Source organism: Mobula birostris, chromosome 11 (assembly GCF_030028105.1).
Source record: "Mobula birostris isolate sMobBir1 chromosome 11, sMobBir1.hap1, whole genome shotgun sequence".
In the NCBI taxonomy this organism is placed as follows: domain Eukaryota; kingdom Metazoa; phylum Chordata; class Chondrichthyes; order Myliobatiformes; family Myliobatidae; genus Mobula; species Mobula birostris.
Window position 1 is genome coordinate 106,647,282 of NC_092380.1, and position 19,562 is coordinate 106,666,843.

The following is a 19,562-nucleotide window of genomic DNA, read 5'->3' on the forward strand; positions in this document are numbered from 1 at the left end:
GACCAATATCCTGGCGGGGAGATTTGCTAGGGCTACTGAGGTGACTTTAAACTAGAATGGTTGGGGGGTGGGAATCAAATTAAAGAGACTAGGAGAGAGGAGGTTAGTTCACAACAGGGGGATGGGAACCAGTACAGAGAGACAGAGGGGTGTAAAATGAGAGTAGAAGCAAAAAGTAGTAAGGTGAAAAGTAAAAGTGGCAGGCCGACAAATCCAAGGCAAAAATCAAAAAGGGCCACTTTTCAACATAATTGTATAAAGGCTAAGAGTGTTGTAAAAGCGAGCCTGAAGGCTTTGTGTGTCAATGCAAGGAGCATTCGTAACAAGGTGGATGAATTAAAAGTGCAGATTGTTATTAATGAATATGATATAGTTGGGATCACAGAGACATGGCTCCAGGGTAACCAAGGATGGGACCTCAACATTCAGGGATATTCAATATTCAGGAGGGATAGACATGAAAGAAAAGGAGGTGGGGTAGCATTGCTGGTTAGAGAGGAGATTAACGCAATAGAAAGGAAGGACATTAGCCGGGAGGATGTGGAATCGATATGGGTAGAGCTGCATAACACTGAGGGGCAGAAAACGCTGGTGGGAGTTGTGTACAGGCCACCTATCAGTAGTAGTGAGGTTGGGGATGGTATTAAACAGGAAATTAGAAATGTGTGCAATAAAGGAGCAGCAGTTATAATGGGTGACTTCAATCTACATATAGATTGAGTGAACCAAATTGGTAAGGGTGCTGAGGAAGAGGATTTCTTGGAATGTATGCAGGATAGTTTTTTGAACCAACATGTCGAGGAACCAAGTAGAGAGCAGGCTATTCTAGACTGGGTATTGAGCAATGAGGAAGGGTTAATTAGCAATCTTGTCGTGAGAGGCTCCTTGGGTAAGAGTGACCATAATATGGTGGAATTCTTCATTAAGATGGAGAGTGACATAGTTAATTCAGAAACAAAGGTTTTGAACTTAAAGAGGGGTAACTTTGAAGGTATGAGACGTGAATTAGCTAATATATACTGGCAAATGACACTTAAAGGATTGACGGTGGATATGCAATGGCAAGCATTTAAAGGTTGCATGGATGAACTACAACAATTGTTCATCCCAGTTTGGCAAAAGAATAAATCAAGGAAGGTAGTGCACCTGTGGCTGACAAGGGAAATTAGGGATAGTATCAATTCCAAAGAAGCAGCATACAAATTAGCCAGAAAAAGTGGCTCACCTGAGGACTGGGAGAAATTCGAAGTCCAGCAGAGGAGGACAAAGGGCTTAATTAGGAAAGGGAAAAAAGAATACTGGCAGGGAACATAAAAACTGACTGTAAAAGCTTTTATAGATATATGAAAAGAAAAAGTTTGGTTAAGACAAATGTAGGTCCCCTACAGACAGAAACAGGTGAATTGATTATGGGGAGCAAGGACATGGCAGACCAATTGAATAACTACTTTGGTTCTGTCTTCACTAAGGAGGACATAACTAATCTTCCGGAAATAGTAGGGGACAGAGGGTCCAGTGAGATGGAGGAACTGAGGGAAATACATGTTAGTAGGGAAGTGGCGTTAGGTAAATTGAAGGGATTAAAGGCAGATAAATCCCCAGGGCCAGATGGTCTGCATCCCAGAGTGCTTAAGGAAGTAGCCCAAGAAACAGTGGATGCATTAGTGATAATTTTTCAAAACTCTTTAGACTCTGGACTAGTTCTTGAGGATTGGAGGGTGGCTAATGTAACCCTGCTTTTTAAAAAAGGACGGAGAGAGAAACCAGGGAATTATAGACCGGTTAGCCTAACATCGGTGGTGGGGAAAATGCTAGAGTCAGTTATCAAAGATGTGATAACAGCACATTTGGAAAGTGGTGAAATCATCGGACAAAGTCAGCATGGATTTGTGAAAGGAAAATCATGTCTGACGAATCTCATAGAATTTTTTGAGGATGTAACTAGTAGAGTGGATGGGGGAGAACCAGTGGATGTGGTATATTTGGATTTTCAAAAGGCTTTTGACAAGGTCCCACACAGGAGATTAGTGTGCAAACTTAAAGCACACGGTATTGGGGGTAAGGTATTGATGTGGATAGAGAATTGGTTGGCAGACAGGAAGCAAAGAGTGGGAATAAACGGGACCTTTTCAGAATGGCATGCAGTGACTAGTGGGGTACCGCAAGGCTCAGTGCTGGGACCCCAGTTGTTTACAATATATATTAATGACTTAGATGAGGGAATTAAATGCAGCATCTCCAAGTTTGCGGATGACACGAAGCTGGGCGGCAGTGTTAGCTGTGAGGAGGATGCTAAGAGGATGCAGGGTGACTTGGATAGGTTAGATGAGTGGACAAATTCATGGCAGATGCAATTTAATGTGGATAAATGTGAGGTTATCCACTTTGGTGGCAAAAATAGGAAAACAGATTATTATCTGAATGGTGGCCGATTCGGAAAAGGGGAGGTGCAACGAGACCTGGGTGTCATTATACACCAGTCATTGAAAGTGGGCATGCAGGTACAGCAGGTGGTGAAAAAGGCGAATGGTATGCTGGCATTTATAGCGAGAGAATTCGAGTACAGGAGCAGGGAGGTACTACTGCAGTTGTACAAGGCCTTGGTGAGACCACACCTGGAGTATTGTGTGCAGTTTTGGTCCCCTAATCTGAGGAAAGACATCCTTGCCATAGAGGGAGTACAAAGAAGGTTCACCAGATTGATTCCTGGGATGGCAGGACTTTCATATGATGAAAGACTGGATGAACTGGGCTTGTACTCATTGGAATTTAGAAGATTGAGGGGGGATCTGATTGAAACATATAAAATCCTAAAGGGATTGGACAGGCGAGATGCAGGGAGATTGTTCCCGAATTTGGGGAAGTCCAGAACGAGAGGATAAAGGGAAAGCCTTTTAGGACCGAGATGAGGAAAAACTTCTTCACACAGAGTGGTGAATCTGTGGAATTCTCTGCCACAGGAAACAGTTGAGGCCAGTTCATTGGCTATATTTAAGAGGGAGTTAGATATGGCCCTTATGGCTAAAGGGATCAGGGGGTGTGGAGGGAAGGCTGGGGCGGGGTTCTGAGTTGGATGATCAGCCATGATCGTACTGAATGGCGGTGCAGGCTCGAAGGGCCGAATGGCCTACTCCTGCACCTATTTTCGATGTTTCTGTCAGTTATTAAATACTATTCCTTTGCAGAATTTCATGGATTATCAGTGTACTTCAAGTATAGTAAGAAAGAAAAACTCAACCGTTTTCTTGTCATCTTCAAAAACCTCTCGTGCCTCTTCATAGTTACACAGTTCTTCGATACACTCCCTCTCCAGATTTCCTTTGGTGAATATCTCAAAATCCCACCGATTGTATAGGAGACGCCGTCCCAGGAAACTGAGGGCCACATCTCCCCTTATAAAAGCTGTAAACCATGAACAAGAACACAAATATAAACACGATAAGCATAAACAACGATTAGCCAGCTCCATCATGGGCACGAGCCCCTGTAGTATCCACAACACCTTCAAGGAGCGGTACCTCAAGAAGGTGGTGTCCATCACTGAGGACCCCCACCAGCCAGGACATGCCCCCTTCTCATTGCTACCATCAGGAGAAGGTACCAAAGCCCAAAGGCACAGAGTCAACAACTCAGGAACAGCTTCCCCTCTGCCAGCCAATTTTTGAATGGACATTGAACCCATGAACACAAACTCACTACTTTTTAATTTGTTTTTGCACTACTTACTTAATTTAGCTACATATTTATTTATTTGTTTACTTACTGTAATTAAATTTTTTCTCTCTGTTATCATGTATTACATGGAACTGCTGCTGCAAAGTTAACAAATTTCACGACATATGCCGATGATATTAAACCTGATTCTGATTCTGACACTCTCTTATAAACTGACTGTAGTTGACAGTGTTTGGCTGACTCTATCCACAGAGTATTTAATTAGGAGGCATCCTCAAACCAAACCATGGCTGCTCTTTCAATTATACACATCCTCTTTTGAGAATCCATTCTAACCTCAATAATGATCTCACGTGTATCATAAATGCAAGAGACTTTGCAGATGCTGGAAATCCAGAGCAACACACACAAGATGCTGGAGGAACTTAGCAAGTCAGGCAGCATCTATGGAGAGGAATAAACAGTCAATATTTTGCCCCAAAACATCTATTTCTCTAACTTCTGGTAATTTCCCTTCTCTCTTTTTCCATTCCCTATTCTGGCCCCCTCTTACCCTTTTCTCTTCTCACCTGCTCATCACCTCCCTCTGGTGGCCTTCCTCCTTCCGTTTCTATGGTTAACTCTCCTCTCTTATCAGCTTCCCTTTTCTTAAGCCCTTCTTTACCTATCCGTTCCCAGCTTCTCACCACACCCCTCTCTCTCCTACCCACCTACTTCCCCCCTCTCCTGGTTTCACCTTCTTGCGTGCCCTCCTCCCCTTGCCCCCAAACTTCTTATTCTGGCTTCTTCCCCCTTCCTTTCCAGTCCTGAGGAACGCTGCGGACCGAAACGTTGGCTGTTTATTCCCCGCCATAGACGCTGCCTGATGACTTCCCCCAGAATTTTGTGTGTGTTACTCCCAAGTGTATCAATTATCACTGCCAGAGCAAGTTCATTGGTCACTCCAGTATTTAATGCCCATGTACCTAGAAAATTACCCAGGGAAATTACCCATTTAAAATTAAAAAAGGATTTAAAGGATTAAAGCAAAAACTTTAAAAGTTAAAGTTAAAATTAAAAAGATTAAAGTAAAAGATTCGAAAATAAGATTAGTGAAATTATCCATTTACAAAAGCTTATTGTAATTACCCACTTAAAGTTTAAAAAATTAAAAATTAAAGTTGAGTTAAAAGTTAGTTAAACTGACAGAAAAATAAAATTGAGCTTAAAGTTAAGTTAAAATTAAAAAGATTAAAGTAAAAAATATTCAAAAATAAGATTAAAGTTACCTATTTACAAAAGAGTATTGAAATTACCCATTTACAGTTTAAAGAAATTAAAGTTAAAAAACTGAAAGTTAAAGTTAAAATTAAAAAGATTAAAGATTAAATAAAGATTTGAAAATAAGATTAGTGAAGTTACCCATCTACAAAAAGATTAGTGAAATTAGTGAAATTACCCATTTAAAGTTTTAAAGATAATGGAGGAAATGAAAATGTTGATTAAAGTAAATCGTTCAGGTTGATTAGAAAACCGAATACAAACTAACATTAGTAGTTTGGACGGGAATTTATGGGCAGAAAACAATTACCCTTCACTTGTATATTTCTGATCATCAAAGACTGAGTTTCTGTGCGAACTGCCACTTTAAATGGGTCATCTTAATTATCCTTTGTCATTGAACCCATAATGGGATTGTGTTGGAGAGTTCAATAATAAATATGTAGTTCCAAGATAAAAACAAAGGATGCTGAAAGAGAAGTCATGGTTTAGAACAGGGTTTCCCAACCTATTTTTATGCTGTGGACCCCTACGATTAACTGACGGGTTCCTGGAGCCCAGTTTGGGAACCCTTGGTTTAGGGTATTAGGACAAGGTTAATTTGGAAGTTCAGTGTTCAGCTTTTCATTGAGGGGAAAGTTGGTATTCAAAGGGTTGAGGGAAGACGTAAAGAAATTTTTCATCTACAAGGCTCAGGATAAGAATTAGAATTAGATTTATTATCACTGACTTATATGATGTGAAATGTGTTGTTTTGCAGCAGCAGTATGGTGCAGAGAAATAGAACTTATAAAAACAGACATATACCACAAAAATAATGAGGTGGTATTCACGGACAGTTCAGAAATCTGAGGACAGAGGGGAAGAAGCTGTTTCTGAATCACTGAGTGTGGGTACCTCCTCCCTGATGATAGTAACGAGAAGAGGGCATCTCCTGGATGGTGACGGTCTCTACTGATGGACTCCACCTGCCTGAGACATTGGCATTGGAAGATGCCCTCGATGTCATAGTCATACTTTATTGATCCCGAGGGAAATGGGTTTTCGTTACAGTTGCACCATAAATAATTAAATAGTAATAAAACCATAAATAGTTAAATAGTAATATGTAAATTATGCCAGGAAATAAGTCCAGGACCAGCCTATTGGCTCAGGGTGTCTGACCCTCCAAGGGAGGAGTTGTAAAGTTTGATGGCCACAGGCAGGAATGACTTCCTATGATGCTCTGTGTTGCATCTCGGTGGAATGAGTCTCTGGCTGAATGTACTCCTGTGCCCAACCAGTATATTATGTAGTGGATGGGAGACATTGTCCAAGATGGCATGCAACATGGACAGCATCCTCTTTTCAGACACCACCGTCAGAGAGTCCAGTTCCATCCCCACAACATCACTGGCCTTATGAATGAGTTTGTTGATTCTGTTGGTGTCTGCTACCCTCAGCCTGGGGGAGGGGGTAGGCTGCACCCATGGGTGCAGCACAGTGATGTACCTAGCAGAGCTCAGCTCCTACAGCTCAGTTCAGCAATCCTAACGCTGGGTGCTGTCTGCGTGGAGGGTGCGAGCTCCTCTGACTCCGCGGGTGCTCCAGTTTCCTGCCACACCCCAAGAATGCAAGAGTCAGCGGATTAACTAGCCACTGTAAATCGCTTGTCATACATTGGTAAGTGGTAAGATCAGAGGGGAGTTGATGAGCTTGTTGGAGGGAGTAAAACCAGTGTTAGTGTAGGCTCTGGTTGATGGCCAGCACCAAGTCAGGGAGCTGAAAGGCCTGCGGCAATGCTGTATCTCTCTCTATGACTCTTCCACTTCAGAAGGGATAGGAGTCGAAATACACCGAGAGACAGAAACCAATACACTAACGGCTTATTGCGGTTCCCAGAAATGCATTGTGATAGTACTTATACTATTTTTGCACTATTTATTTAATTTAACTATATATATATATCCTGAAGACAGGTGGCAGATCAACTGATGATCCCACTGGTGATAGCACAGGACAGTTAACATCTTAATGCCCCTGATATTAAGCCTGATTCTGATCTGCACCTCTCACAAGATGCTTCAGGAACTCAGCAGGTCAAGCAGCATCTATGGGAAATGAATAAACGGCTGCTGTTTCAGGCTGAGACCCTTCTTCAGGGCTGGAAAGGAAGGGGGAAGATGCCAGAATAAAAAGGTTGGGGGAGGAGGAGGAGGATGGCTGGAAGGTGATAGGTGAAGCCAGGTGGGTGGGAAAGGTAACGGGCTGGAGAGGCAGGAATCTGACGGGAGAGAAGAGTGGACCATAGGAGGAAGGAAAGGAGGAGAGGACTCAGGGGGAGGTGACAGACAGATGAGATGAGGTGAGAGGCCAGAGGAGGGAATAAGAGGAAAGGGGAGGGGGAGGAAAATTATTTTTTACCATTAAGAGAAACTGATATCCATGCCATCAGGTTGGAGGCTACCTAGACAGATGTTGTACCCGCAGTGTGGCGCAAGAAGAGGCCATGGACCGACAGGTCAGAACGGGAATGGGAAATATCTATACGCACAGAGTGAGAATCTCTGCAGAGGCATTTAATCTCCATTTCAGAAATGGAACTCTGCACTGTGATGTCTAGCTCCACACCCCCACATCGCGAGTTCCTGCTTTCAGACGAGAGAGAGCAAGTGTTGGAGAAAGGAGTTAGAAGGCGAAAGGGAAGAAGAAAAGGCAAGTGAAGATGTGTTTGAGTCTCTAGTCACCGCATCTCCTGCATAGTTTGAGTCCAGGAAGGAGTAGCAGTCCCTGTGCTGGCTAAACAGTGAGTGGTTTTGGAGGTTCACAGGAGTCTGAATTCTTTAACCAGGGATGTTTCTGCATGTACACCCATATCCTTCCCTCCAAGTGAAGACAGCTCCTGTGCTGCTGGTCAGATGGAATGGTTTAAGAGACCTCCTGTACCCATGCCTTTAAGTGTCAGTAAGGATACGGTTCAACCCTGATTTTAGACTCATACCTTCAGCCCAAATGGTCCACGCCAACCAAGAAACCCATCCAAGCCAATCCCATTTGCCTCACGTACCTTAAACCAGGGGTTCCCAACCGTTTTTATGCTACCATTAACTAAGAGGTCAGTAGACCCCAAGTTGGAAACTTTTGCTCTAAACCTTTCCTATCCATTTTGTATGTCAAAACAAGATGATCTGAGTCCATTCTCTCAATAGAGACTCCCACCAACTCTCCAAAGATTTAGATTACAGTTTCTTTGCCTTCTATGTTACAGCACCATGATCAGTAAGCTTCCAGCAAACTTCACAGCGCTCTGGTCTCGCAGTCCAAAGGCCGTTGATTCAAATCCCATTCCAGTGACTTAAGCACATCATTAGAGTTACGTGGTAAATAATTAAAATTACTGCACTAAATTCCAAGGACATGTAGTCAAATCCATCATGTACTGTGCCTTCATTGATTCTGCACTAAAGATACTATTGGCTTATGGAAAGTGACTGTTACCACAAGACACAGGAGCAGAATTAGACCATTTGGCTCATCGAGTCTGCTCCACCATTCCATCATGACTGATTTATTATCCCCCTCAACCCCATTCTCCTTTCTCCCTGAAACCTTTGACACTCTGACTATCTACCTCCGCTTTAAATATACCCAATCTCTTGGCCTCCATAGTCGTCTGTGGCAATGAATTCCACAGATTCACCACCCTCTGGATAAAGAAATTCCTTTCATCTCTGTTGTAAAGGGAAGTCCTTGAATTCTGAGGCTGCGCCCTCTGGTCCTAGACTTCCCTGCTACAGGAACCATCCTTTCCACATCCACCCTATCCAGGCCTAAGTCCAAAGACGTATCAGTTAGAAGAGTAACTGGTCATTGTAAATTGTCCCATGACTAGGCTAGTGTTAAATCGGGAGTTACCGGGGATGCAGCTTGAAGGAGTAGAGGGGCCTGTTCTGCTCTGTATCTTTAAATAAAGAAAATAAATAGAAACACGTTGTTTAGACACATTTCAGCAAGCTTTGATGATTTATTTTTGTTTCCTAGTCCTTTTTAGCAAAAATATTGCCTCTCCTCAACCCCCAGTGTGATTCGCAGGGGTGTTCTGGCCAAAATGCATCCGTTGATCAGCATCATCAAACCAACATTTCTCATCACCATTCGTGATATTTTGCTGCCTGTGTGCATGCTGACTTCTATATTTCCCAAACTTCATCAGTTATAGAGTCATAAGTTTAACAGTAACAGTCCATTTACAGCAATTCATTAGCTGTAAAATATATTGCTGTATATCATGCAGCTGTGAAAAGCACAATTTCACTACAAATCTACTTTTCCCTTCCAATGGCATGGAAACTGAATGGCTTTGCAAAATATTGACCTGGAAATAGTGGCCTAGATCTCTTAGGTTGTCTATCTTTAATGTTTATGAACATTTTATTTATCTATCTATGTATTTCTTTGTCATGATACACCTTTTGAGCCACACCACCCAGAAACCCCGATTTAATCTGAGCCTATTCACAGGACAATTTACAATGACCATTTAACCTACCCACTGGTACGCCTTTGGACTGTGAGAGGAAACCAGAGCACCTGGAGGAAACCCACGTGGCCATGGGGAGAACGTACAAATTCCTTACAGGCAACAAACTCCTTATAATTTCTTTATTAACATGGAAATTAAGATTACCATACAAGCCTAAAATACCTATTTAGTACTTTGATAATCATAAAACACACCTATTCTCTGTGCAAAAGTTCTTTGGAATCAGATCACAGCCAAAACAGAACCTAAGGAAAGATGAAAGATCCAGTCTTGATGAAGGGTGAGACTAGAACTAGGGGTCATTGGTTTTGGGTAAAAGGTGAAATGTTTAAGGGGTTTCTGACGGAGAACTTCTTCGCTCAGAGGGTGGTTTGAGTGTTGCATGTGCTGCCAGCAAAAGTGGTAGATGTGGGATCAATTGTAGCATTTACTAGAAATTGGATAGGTACATGGTTGAGATGGCTAAGGGGTGGGGGCTTTGATCCAGGTACAGGTAGATGAAATTGGACAGAAGATTAGGTTGGCATGGTCTAGATGGGCTGAATGGCCTGTTTCTGTACTGTATTACCCTACGCCCATATTGTAGGACTTGAATTACGAGTAGTAGAGCATTAGGGACGCAAACACGAGGAAACCTGCAGATGCTGGAAATCCAAGCAACACACACACACATAAAAAAAGTCGACTGTGCTTCTTCCTATGGATGCTGTCTGGCCTGCTGCGCTCCACCAGCATTTTGTGTGTGTTGAGAGCATCAGGGAGTACAATGCAACAGAGGGGCTTGCGAGCACAAATGCAAAGTTCATTGACAACACATCACAGGTAGACAGGGGCTGAAAAAGTCCTTACACACGCTGGCCTTCATCAGTCAGGCACTGAGTGGAGGAGCTGAGACACTACGTCACAGTTGTACAAGTTGTTGATGAAGCCTCACTTGGAAAATTGTGTACAGCTTTGGTCACCATTATAGTACAGATGTGGTTAAACTGGATAGAATGAGACAAGATTCATGAGGACATTGACAGGACTAAGGGGTCTGAGTTACAGGGAGAAGTTGGCCCAGCTACGTCTTTATTACATAGGATATAGAAGAATAAGGGGTGACCTCACAGAAATGTTTGAAAGACGGATGGCAACAGTCTTTCCCCCAGAGTAGGGAGACTAAAACTAGATAACATAGGTTAGAGGAGAAAGCTTCAAAAGGAATCTGAGGGCCAACTTTCATGCAGAGGGAGATGAGTTGCCAGGAGAAGAGTGGTTGAGGGAGGTACAAGGAACTTCTGAAGCACTTGGAGAGGTACCTGGAGGGAGGTGGGGCAAACGCAGGAAATTGGGGCCACCTAGGTGAATGTGGTCAGCAAGGTTCCGTTGGGCTGAAGGGCCTGTATCTGTGCTGTCTTTCTCTATCACTCTATGATTTTACTATTTACAACTCAGTTGACAAGCCTTGCATTTACAGTGAGAGAGAATCCTTTACAGGGGACAAGAGAGGGAATGGTCTGTTTAGCAATTTCATCAGATCCATTATTTAGATTGCATAATAAGTAATATTTGAAAAATGCACTTGTACCTTGGCTGAAACGCTCTGAGCACTCATCTCCTGGCTCTGGACCCCAGTTACACCAACTGCACCATGAAAGAGGGTGCAGAGTTCAATGTAAAGCTGTGGAATTTGGTTTATTTTGTTGGAACTATCTGTACTGTTAATATTCCACAGAAAAGTTGCTCATATGAATATTTACATTCACAATTAGTTCCCAACGTGAAAAGTACTCGCACTCAAAAATATCGAAGTTTCAAAGGAAACATTGATTTGTGTAATTCCACTTCCTCCCACTCTTCCCTACGACATTCTGGTGTACCAGCACAAACATGCACCAGGAGCAGATACTTGGCTGAATTTTCTTCATTGTCCAGAACACCTACTGGAAAAGAAACTCCCGTAACTCAAGGCCAAAAGCCGGGTCACAGGCAGACAACTGGATCAAACTCACAATCAATCTATTTAGGTTAAAATACATAAAATTACACTGAAAGCTAAAAGAACAACCTCATTTATACAGCACAAGCTGCCAATGTGGGGAGAATCAAAATGGGGTTGGGGAGGCCTCACTGGGAATACTGTGAACAGTTTTTGGGCAGCTTATCTAAGAAAGGGTGTGTGGAAACTGAAGGGGGTTCAGTGGAGGTTCACAAAAATTATTCTGGAATTGAAAGGCCTGTCATATGAAGAGTGTTTGATGGCTGTACTCACTAGAATTCAGAAGAATGCAGGATGACCTCATTGAAACCTATCAAATGGTGAAAGAGCTTGATAGAGTGGATGTGGAGAGGATGCTTCCTATGGTGGGGGAGTCTAAGACCAGAGGACACAGCCTCAGAATAGAGGGGCGTCCTTTTAGAACGAAGATGAGGAGGAATTTCTTTAGCCAGAGAGTGGCGAATCTGTGGAATTCATTGCCACAGGCAATTGTGGAGGCCAAGTCATTGGGTATATTTAAAACAGAGGCTGATAGATTCTTGATTGGTCAGGGCATGAAGGGATACGGGGAGAAGGCAGGGGATTGGGGCTAAGAGGAAAATTGGACCAGACATGATGAAATGGGAGAGCAGACTTAATGGACCAAATGGCCTAATTCTGCTCCTATTATCTTATGGTCTATGGCTTCTTGTAAGATTAATGCAAAGGGGGAATCAATGGTTGGTGTGGACTTGATGAGCTAAAGGACTTGTTGCACAAACACAAGAGATTCTGCAGACGCTGGAAATTTTGAGCAACACACACAAAGTGCTGAAGGAACTCAGCAGGCCTGGCAGTGGCCATGGAAAGGAATAACGAGTCAACATCTAGGGCTGAGACCCTTCATCAGGACTGGAAAGGAAGCCAGAATAAGGTGGAAGGAGGAGAAGGAATATAAGCTGGCAGGTGATAGGAGAAACCAGGTGGGGGGGGGGGGAGATAGACGGTGAAGGAGGGGGATGATGTAAGAAGCTGGGAACTGATAGGTGGAAGAGATAAAAGGCTAAAGAAGAAGGAATCTGATAGGCGAGGACAGTGGAAAATGGAAGCGGGGTGGGGGGGGAGACTAGGGAGTGATGGGCAGATGAGAAGAAAAGAGTTGCGAGGAGAGCTAGAATGTGGACTAGATAAAGAGATAAGGGGGAAGGGAAGAAATTATTTAAATTAGAGAAATCAACGTTCATGCCATCAATTTGGAATATGAGGTGTGGCCTCATCATAGCCTTTTGCATGCTATATGTCTCCTTGATACTTGACCTGAGGATGTTCTAATCTGGATAATAAAATCAGTCAGAATTTAAAGACGGGGAATTTAACAAGCAATATGTAGCCAGCGACTATTCTCCCTTTTACTAACTGCGAAGGTGAGGTACCAGAAGACTGGACGGTAGATAATTTTGTTCCTATATTCAAAAAAGGCAGTAGAGATAAGCCAAGAAACTCCAGGCCAGTGATCCTAACATCAATAGTTGGGAAAGTATTGGAAAGAAAATGCTTGGGAAAGGACTTCTGACCATTTGGAAAACCAGGGACTGATTAGTGTGAGTCAGCAAGGTTTTGAGCTTGAGAAATCATTCCTCACAAATCTGTTTTTTCAGAATGTAGAACACAGGAGCAGGCTGTCCTGCTCACATCAGCGCTGACCGTGATGCCAAGTTAAATTAAACCTTAATCCAAGATCCACATCCTTACATCCCCTTCATGTTGGCGTGTCTGACCACCCTCCCCCTGGCAGAGTGTTCCAGGCACTGACCACTCTCTGAATAAAGACTGTAGCCCACACACATCTCCTTTAAACTTGCCCCCTCTCACATTAAAGTGATGCCTCCAATATTTGACATTCCTTCTCTGGGAAATGGGTGGCAAGGTGGAGATACATCTCACCAAGTCGGCAGAGGTACTTTAAGTTTAAGGGAAACTGTAACAACTTCTTTGTTGGCAACAGAACTCAGGACATAAAGAGCAGTAAAAACTTTTACATCGTCACGCCAGACCAGCTCTTAAAGTGAACCCCAACTCAATGTTGGTGGTTATGAATTATGCATATGTTACCTTACACAACCACTGACGTCAGGCAGACAATCTCTGAAGAGTATTGATAATGGCTGGGGTTACCTGTCTTGGCAATTTTTTCTACAGAAGTGGGTTGCCATTACCGTCTTCTGGGCAGTGTCTTTACAAGACGGGTGTTTCCAGCCATTATCAATGCTGTTCAGAGATTGTCTGCCTGGCGTTAGATGTCGCATAACCAAGACTTGTGATAGGCACTGGCTGCTCATCCGACCATCCACCACCTGCTCCCATGGCTTCATGTGACCCTGATGGTGGGGCTAATCAAGTGCTACACCTTGTCCAAGGGTGATCTGCAGGCTAGCAGAGGGAAAGAGTGCCTTACACCTCCTTTGATGGAGATGTATCTCCACCCCACCACCCAACCTCCTCTCACAACCTCCCCTACATGCAAATACAGGTGGCAATGTTTATAAATTGGCATGTGACACCAAAATTGGTGGTATAGAGGACAATGAAGAAGGCTGTCTGTTACAATAGGATATATACTCAGTGGCCACATTATTAAGTGCCTCCAGTACCGAATAAAGTAGCCACTGTATGTATGTTCGTGGTCTTATAATAATAGAATTCATCCTGCAATTTGAGAGGGAGATGTATCAGTATTACAGCAGAGTAAAAGGGAATTACAGAAGCATGAGAGAGGAGCTGGCCAAAGTTGATTGAAAGGGGACACTAGCAGGGATGACGGCATGACAGCAATGGCCGAAGTTTCTGGGAACGATTCAGAAAGCGGGGGGTAGATACATCCCAAAGATGAAAAAGTATTCTAAAGGGAGGATTATGTGACCGTGTGGCTAACAAGGGAAGTCAAAAATAGCATGAAAGCAAAAGAGAGGGTATATAATACAGCAAAAATTAGAGGGAAGTTAGAGGACTGGGAAGCTTTTAAAAAATAACAGAAGGCAACTTAAAAACGTCATAAGGAGGAAAAGTTTAAATATGAAGGTAAACTATCCAATAACATAAAAGGGAATATCAAAAGTTTTTTTTCAGATATATTAACAGTAAAAGAGAGATGAGAGTGAATATTGGACCACTGGGAAATGATGCTGGAGAGGTAGTAACAGGGGACAATGAAATGGTAGACAAACTTATTAAGTAGTTTGCATCAGTCTTCACTGTGGAAGGCACTAGCAGTATGCCAGAAATTCGACAGTGCCGGAGGGCAGAAGAGAGTGCAGTTGCTATTACTATGGAGAAGGTGCTGGTACCAGAGGGCTGTTCATTTAGAACGGAGATGAGGAGCAATTTCTTTAGCCAGAGGGTGGTGAATCTGTGGAATTCATTGCCATAGGTGGCTGTGGAGGCCAAATTGTTGGTTATATTTAAAGTGGAGGTTGATAGGTTTTTGATTAGACGGTGTGAAGGGTTACGGAGATAAGGTTGAGAGGGATAATAAATCAGCCATGTTGGAATGGTGGAGCAGACTCAATGGGCCGAATGGCCTGATTCTGCCCCCAGATCATGCTGCTGTAGCCCATCTACTTCAAGGGTCTCTCGTCTCGTTAACAAGGCATTTTCACCCACAGAACTGCCACTCACTGGATATCTTTTCCTTTCTCGCACCATTTTATAAACTCTAGAGACTGTTGTGCATGAAAATCCCAGGAGATCAGCAGTTTCTGAGTGTTACATACCCCGTAACTGGGTTGCCAAACCAGCAGAAATGGACCACGTGTTGGAGTCTGGTTTAACAGAAACTAAGAAAGTTTTATTACAGAAATAAGTAACACAGTACTCTAATCGTAAGGATATAAATGCAACAGGTTAGCAATGATAAAACACACATGTACACAGAACTAGGGTAATAGGAATCAACCAAGCTCTATTGCAGTCTAGGGGTAAAATGATCAGTCTCAAGTGACACAGAGTTCAGTTCAGCTTAGTACAGTTCGCAGTAATCGCTGTTGTGCCGTTGGAGAGAGAGAAAGAATGCAAATCTTGATTCAAACAGACCTTTGATGTTCTTCGCAGTTAGCTTTCGGGCGAACCCTTTTCATGTCTTCTGTGGTCACCGACTGTGACCCCTCCATTCCGGATACGACCGTTCTTCCGCGGTGAACCCAGCACCCAGGCAAGGGCGGACGCACACACCAGGTTCCCACCGATCGTACCCTTTTCACCCTGTGCGTCTATGGTCGGTTCCCGCGATCAGACCTCCAAACTCCTACCAACTTGTGGGGGCACACCGCTCTTCCAGGGTCTCGTTATCTCGTGGTGTGTGTCGTGCCTTAGTGAACCTGTTCTTTTTATCCCCCTGCTGGGGTATCGCCTGTCCATCAAACTTCAAACAGTTCAGGTTCAAAGCAACCGGTCTGTCAATATTCTGAAATGTGTTTCTTTCTTGTTAACCTCTCTCTTCTCTCTTATTAGCATTTTGAATATTTCTCCATTATCTCACTTATCTCTCTCTCATTAGCATCAATCTTCTGATAACTTGGTTTTTCGTCACATGAGAAACTCAAACCATCCTGTCCGGCACCAACAATTATGCCATGGTCAAAGTCACTTAGATCACATTTCTTCCCCATTTTGATGTTTGTTCTGAAACTCTCGACCATGTCTGCATGCTTTTATGCATTGAGTTGCTGCCACATGATTGACTGATAAGATATTTGCGCTCTAACGGGCAGGTGTACAGGTGTACCTAATAAAGTGGCCAAGGGATGGCAGATGGAGTTTAAGTCAATTCCCTGCAAGGAGATGCTTTTTGGGAAGTAAAACTCGGCTCAACATACACAGTGAACGATAGGGCCCTGGGGTGTGTTGTTGAGCAGAAAGACCTCGAGGTACAAAGTGGCAACACACGTAGACAGGGTGGGGCAGAGACCTATGGCGCGTCTGCCTTCATCGGCTGAAGCACACTAATGTTCAGAGAGTGGTGCGGTGGTTTGGCAGAAAGGATTAGTTTAGTTAGGCAGTTATTTTAGATTTTTGATTTGTAGAGATACAGCATGGAACAGGCCCTTCTGGACCAGTGATCCGCCTACTTAACACTGGCCTAATCGCGGGACAATTGACAATGACCAATTAATCTAGTAACCGGTACATCTTTGGACTGTGGGAGGAAACCAGAGCACCCGGAGGAAACTCCCACGGTCACATACAATCTCCTGACAGACGGCATTGGAATTGAACTCCGAACTTTGATGCCCCAAGCGCTAACCGCTAGCTACCATAGTGCCACAATACTTTAATTACTAGACTTTTTGCACCAACATAACACGACAGATCAAAGGTCCTGTCCCTGTTCTGTGACACGAGCTTAACTACAGGAGTAGGAGGCAGGGTTGATCAATACAGTTACATTAAACTTGTATTAAAGGAACTTGCCTTCTCTTTCTGTGTGTGGAGTGTGATCGGTTTGTCTTGCCGATGCGTCAGTGTGCTCTGATAGTGCATGAAACAAGAAAGGCAGCTGGCTGGTAAGCACAAGCAGATACAACTTGGGAGTCATCCTGCAAAGAGAGAATTTCGTTAATACCAAGTGGATTGTCTCAAAACTTTATAGACAAGGTGGGGTATCAAAAACCAGAGGCCACAGTTTAAGGAGAGGATGGAATTTAAAGGGGATTTGACAAGAATGTGTGTTTTTTTAATACATAGAGTGGTTGGCATCTAGAACTCCCTGCCAGAGGGAAGTGCTAGGATCAAATACAAAGACCATGTTTAACATCAACACAAGAGATTCTGCAGATGCCGGGTTTCAAGAACAACGCATATGAATTGCTGGAGGAACTCAGCAGGTCAGGCAGCGTCTCTGGAGATGGATAAACGGTCAGCACTTCAGGCTGAGAATCTTTCATTCGGACTAGAAGGAAGTGGGCAGAAGACAGACTGAGGAGGAGGGGGTGGAGTACAAACTGGCAGGGGATGGGTGAGACCGGGTGAGGGGGAAGGTGGCAAGTGGACGACATAAAGGGCTAGAGAAGGAGGAATCTGACAGGAGAGGAGAGTGGATCATGGGACAGAGGGAGAGAGGAGGGGCACCAGAGGCAGGAGGTGGGCAGGTGAAGAGAAGGGGTGAGCGGAGCCAGAATGGGGAATAGAAAGAGAGAGAAGAGAAAAGTTACCGGAAGTTAGAGTAATCAATGTTTAATACAAGAGATTCTGCAGATACTGGAAATCCAGAGCAACACACACAAAATGCCGGGGGAACGCAGCAGGTCAGGCAGCGTGAACAGAAATTAATAAACAGTTGACATTTTGGGCCGAGACCCTTCTTCAGGACTGGAAAGGAAGGGGGCAGATGCCAGAATAAGGTGGTGGTGGGAGGGGAAGGGCAGCAAGCTAGAAGGTGATAAGTGAAGTCAGGTGGGTGGGGGACTGGGGGACGAAGCAAGAAGCTGGGAAGTGATTGATGGAAAAGGCGAAGGGATGGAGAAGGAGGAATCTGATAGGAGAGGAGAGTGGACCATGGGGAAAAGGGAAGGAGAAGAGGCACCAGAGGGAGGTGATAGGCAGGTGATGAGAAGAGCTAAGAGGCCAGAGAGGGGAATTCAAGAAGGAGAAAAAAATTACTGGAAGATTGAATATAAGGTGTTGTTCCTCCCACCTTAGAGAGGCTTCATCGTGACAGAAGAGGAGGCCATGCACTGACATGTTGGAATGGTAATGGGGATAGGAATTAATGTTTATAATCCCTATAATAAATAAATCAATGTTTATGCTGTCAGGTTGGAGGCTACACACAGACAGAATATCAGGTGTGTAGGGGAGAGGTAGAATCTGAGACAACTGGTGGGAATGTGAGGGGATTAACACAGGAAGAGTGAAGGGTTGATTTGAAACAAGTGTCTGGTGGCTGTTGTGGACGGTGGCTCCAGGGCCATGTTTCCATGCTCCATGACACTTCTAGTATAAACATCATGGGCTGAAGGGCCTGCACTGTGCAATATCATTTCCAGAGAGTTGTTCCCCTTTGCATCCTTCCTGCCAATGAGCCAGGTCACTGCCATCCCTCAGACCCCAAGCATCTTTGCCCTGTTGACTGTCTGTCAGGTTGGAGCCTTGCCAAAGGCCCGGCTGAAATCTAACCAACCCCCCTTCTGCAGCTCTTGGAGTATCTACCTTACAAATGGATGTCTATAAGATCATAAGATATAGGAGCAGAATCAGGCAATTCAGTCCGGAGTCTGCCCTTCCATTCCATCAACCCCTCAACCCCATTCTCCTGCCTCCTCCCCATAACTTTTGATGCTCTTACTAATCAAGAACCTATAAATATCCACTTTAACTATATCCAGTGACTTGGCCTCCACATCCATCTGTGGCAATAAATTCCAGATTCACCACCCTCTGCCTAAAGAAACTCCTCCTCACCTCTGTTCTAAGGGGACATCCCCCTTTTCTGAGGCTGTGCCTCTGGTCGTAGACTCTCCCACATTCTCTGCACATACACTCTATCAAGGCCTTTCAATATTCAATAGGTTTCAATGAGATCCCTCCTTCATTCTTCTAAACTCCAGTGGGTACAGGCCCAGAGACGTCAAATGTTCCTTATACATTAACTCTTTCATTCCCACAATCACTCTCGTGAACTTCCTCTGGACCCTGCCTTCAATGCCAGCACATCCTTTCTTTGATAAGGAGACAGAAACTGCGCACAATACTCCAAGTGTGGTCTGACCAGTGCCTTATAAAGCCTCAGCATTACAATCTTGCTTTTATATCTTTCTGGTGCTTTTGACAACTACAGGTCAATTAAAGCAACATCCTTGCATACACTATTCTATAAAAGCCACAACCATCAATGGGGAAAATGTGTTAAAAGTTTTGTTTAAAACTCAATGGACTTTGCAAAATATGAATTGTGCAATGGATTATGTAACTTTGCTAGTTCACAGGATCTCTGACAACAAACCGTTTCTGGTACTGACTGTCTCTGGAGCCTCTTTGATACTGTGGTACCATCTTTCTAGTAGGACAATACCAACTTGTTAAGCATTTTAGACTATTTTTGTTTTGTAATATTTAGCAACACATCCAGATGTCGGCTTCACAATTCAAACT

General features: G+C 43.7%; 1 protein-coding gene across 2 annotated transcripts in view; it reads right to left on the reverse strand.

Moving 5' to 3' along the window:
* The window catches only part of prrg4 (proline rich Gla (G-carboxyglutamic acid) 4 (transmembrane)), a 58,567-nt gene that overhangs the window by 31,630 nt on the left and 7,375 nt on the right, over positions 1–19,562 (reverse strand). For both annotated transcript variants that reach the window (XM_072272805.1, XM_072272804.1), the window contains exons 2-3: positions 16,884–17,008; positions 3,239–3,402 (exon numbers count right to left, since the gene is read on the reverse strand). In XM_072272805.1, coding sequence (XP_072128906.1) covers positions 3,239–3,402; positions 16,884–17,007 — 288 coding nt within the window. In that variant the 5' untranslated portion in view covers position 17,008. The remainder of the gene's footprint in view (positions 1–3,238; positions 3,403–16,883; positions 17,009–19,562) is intronic.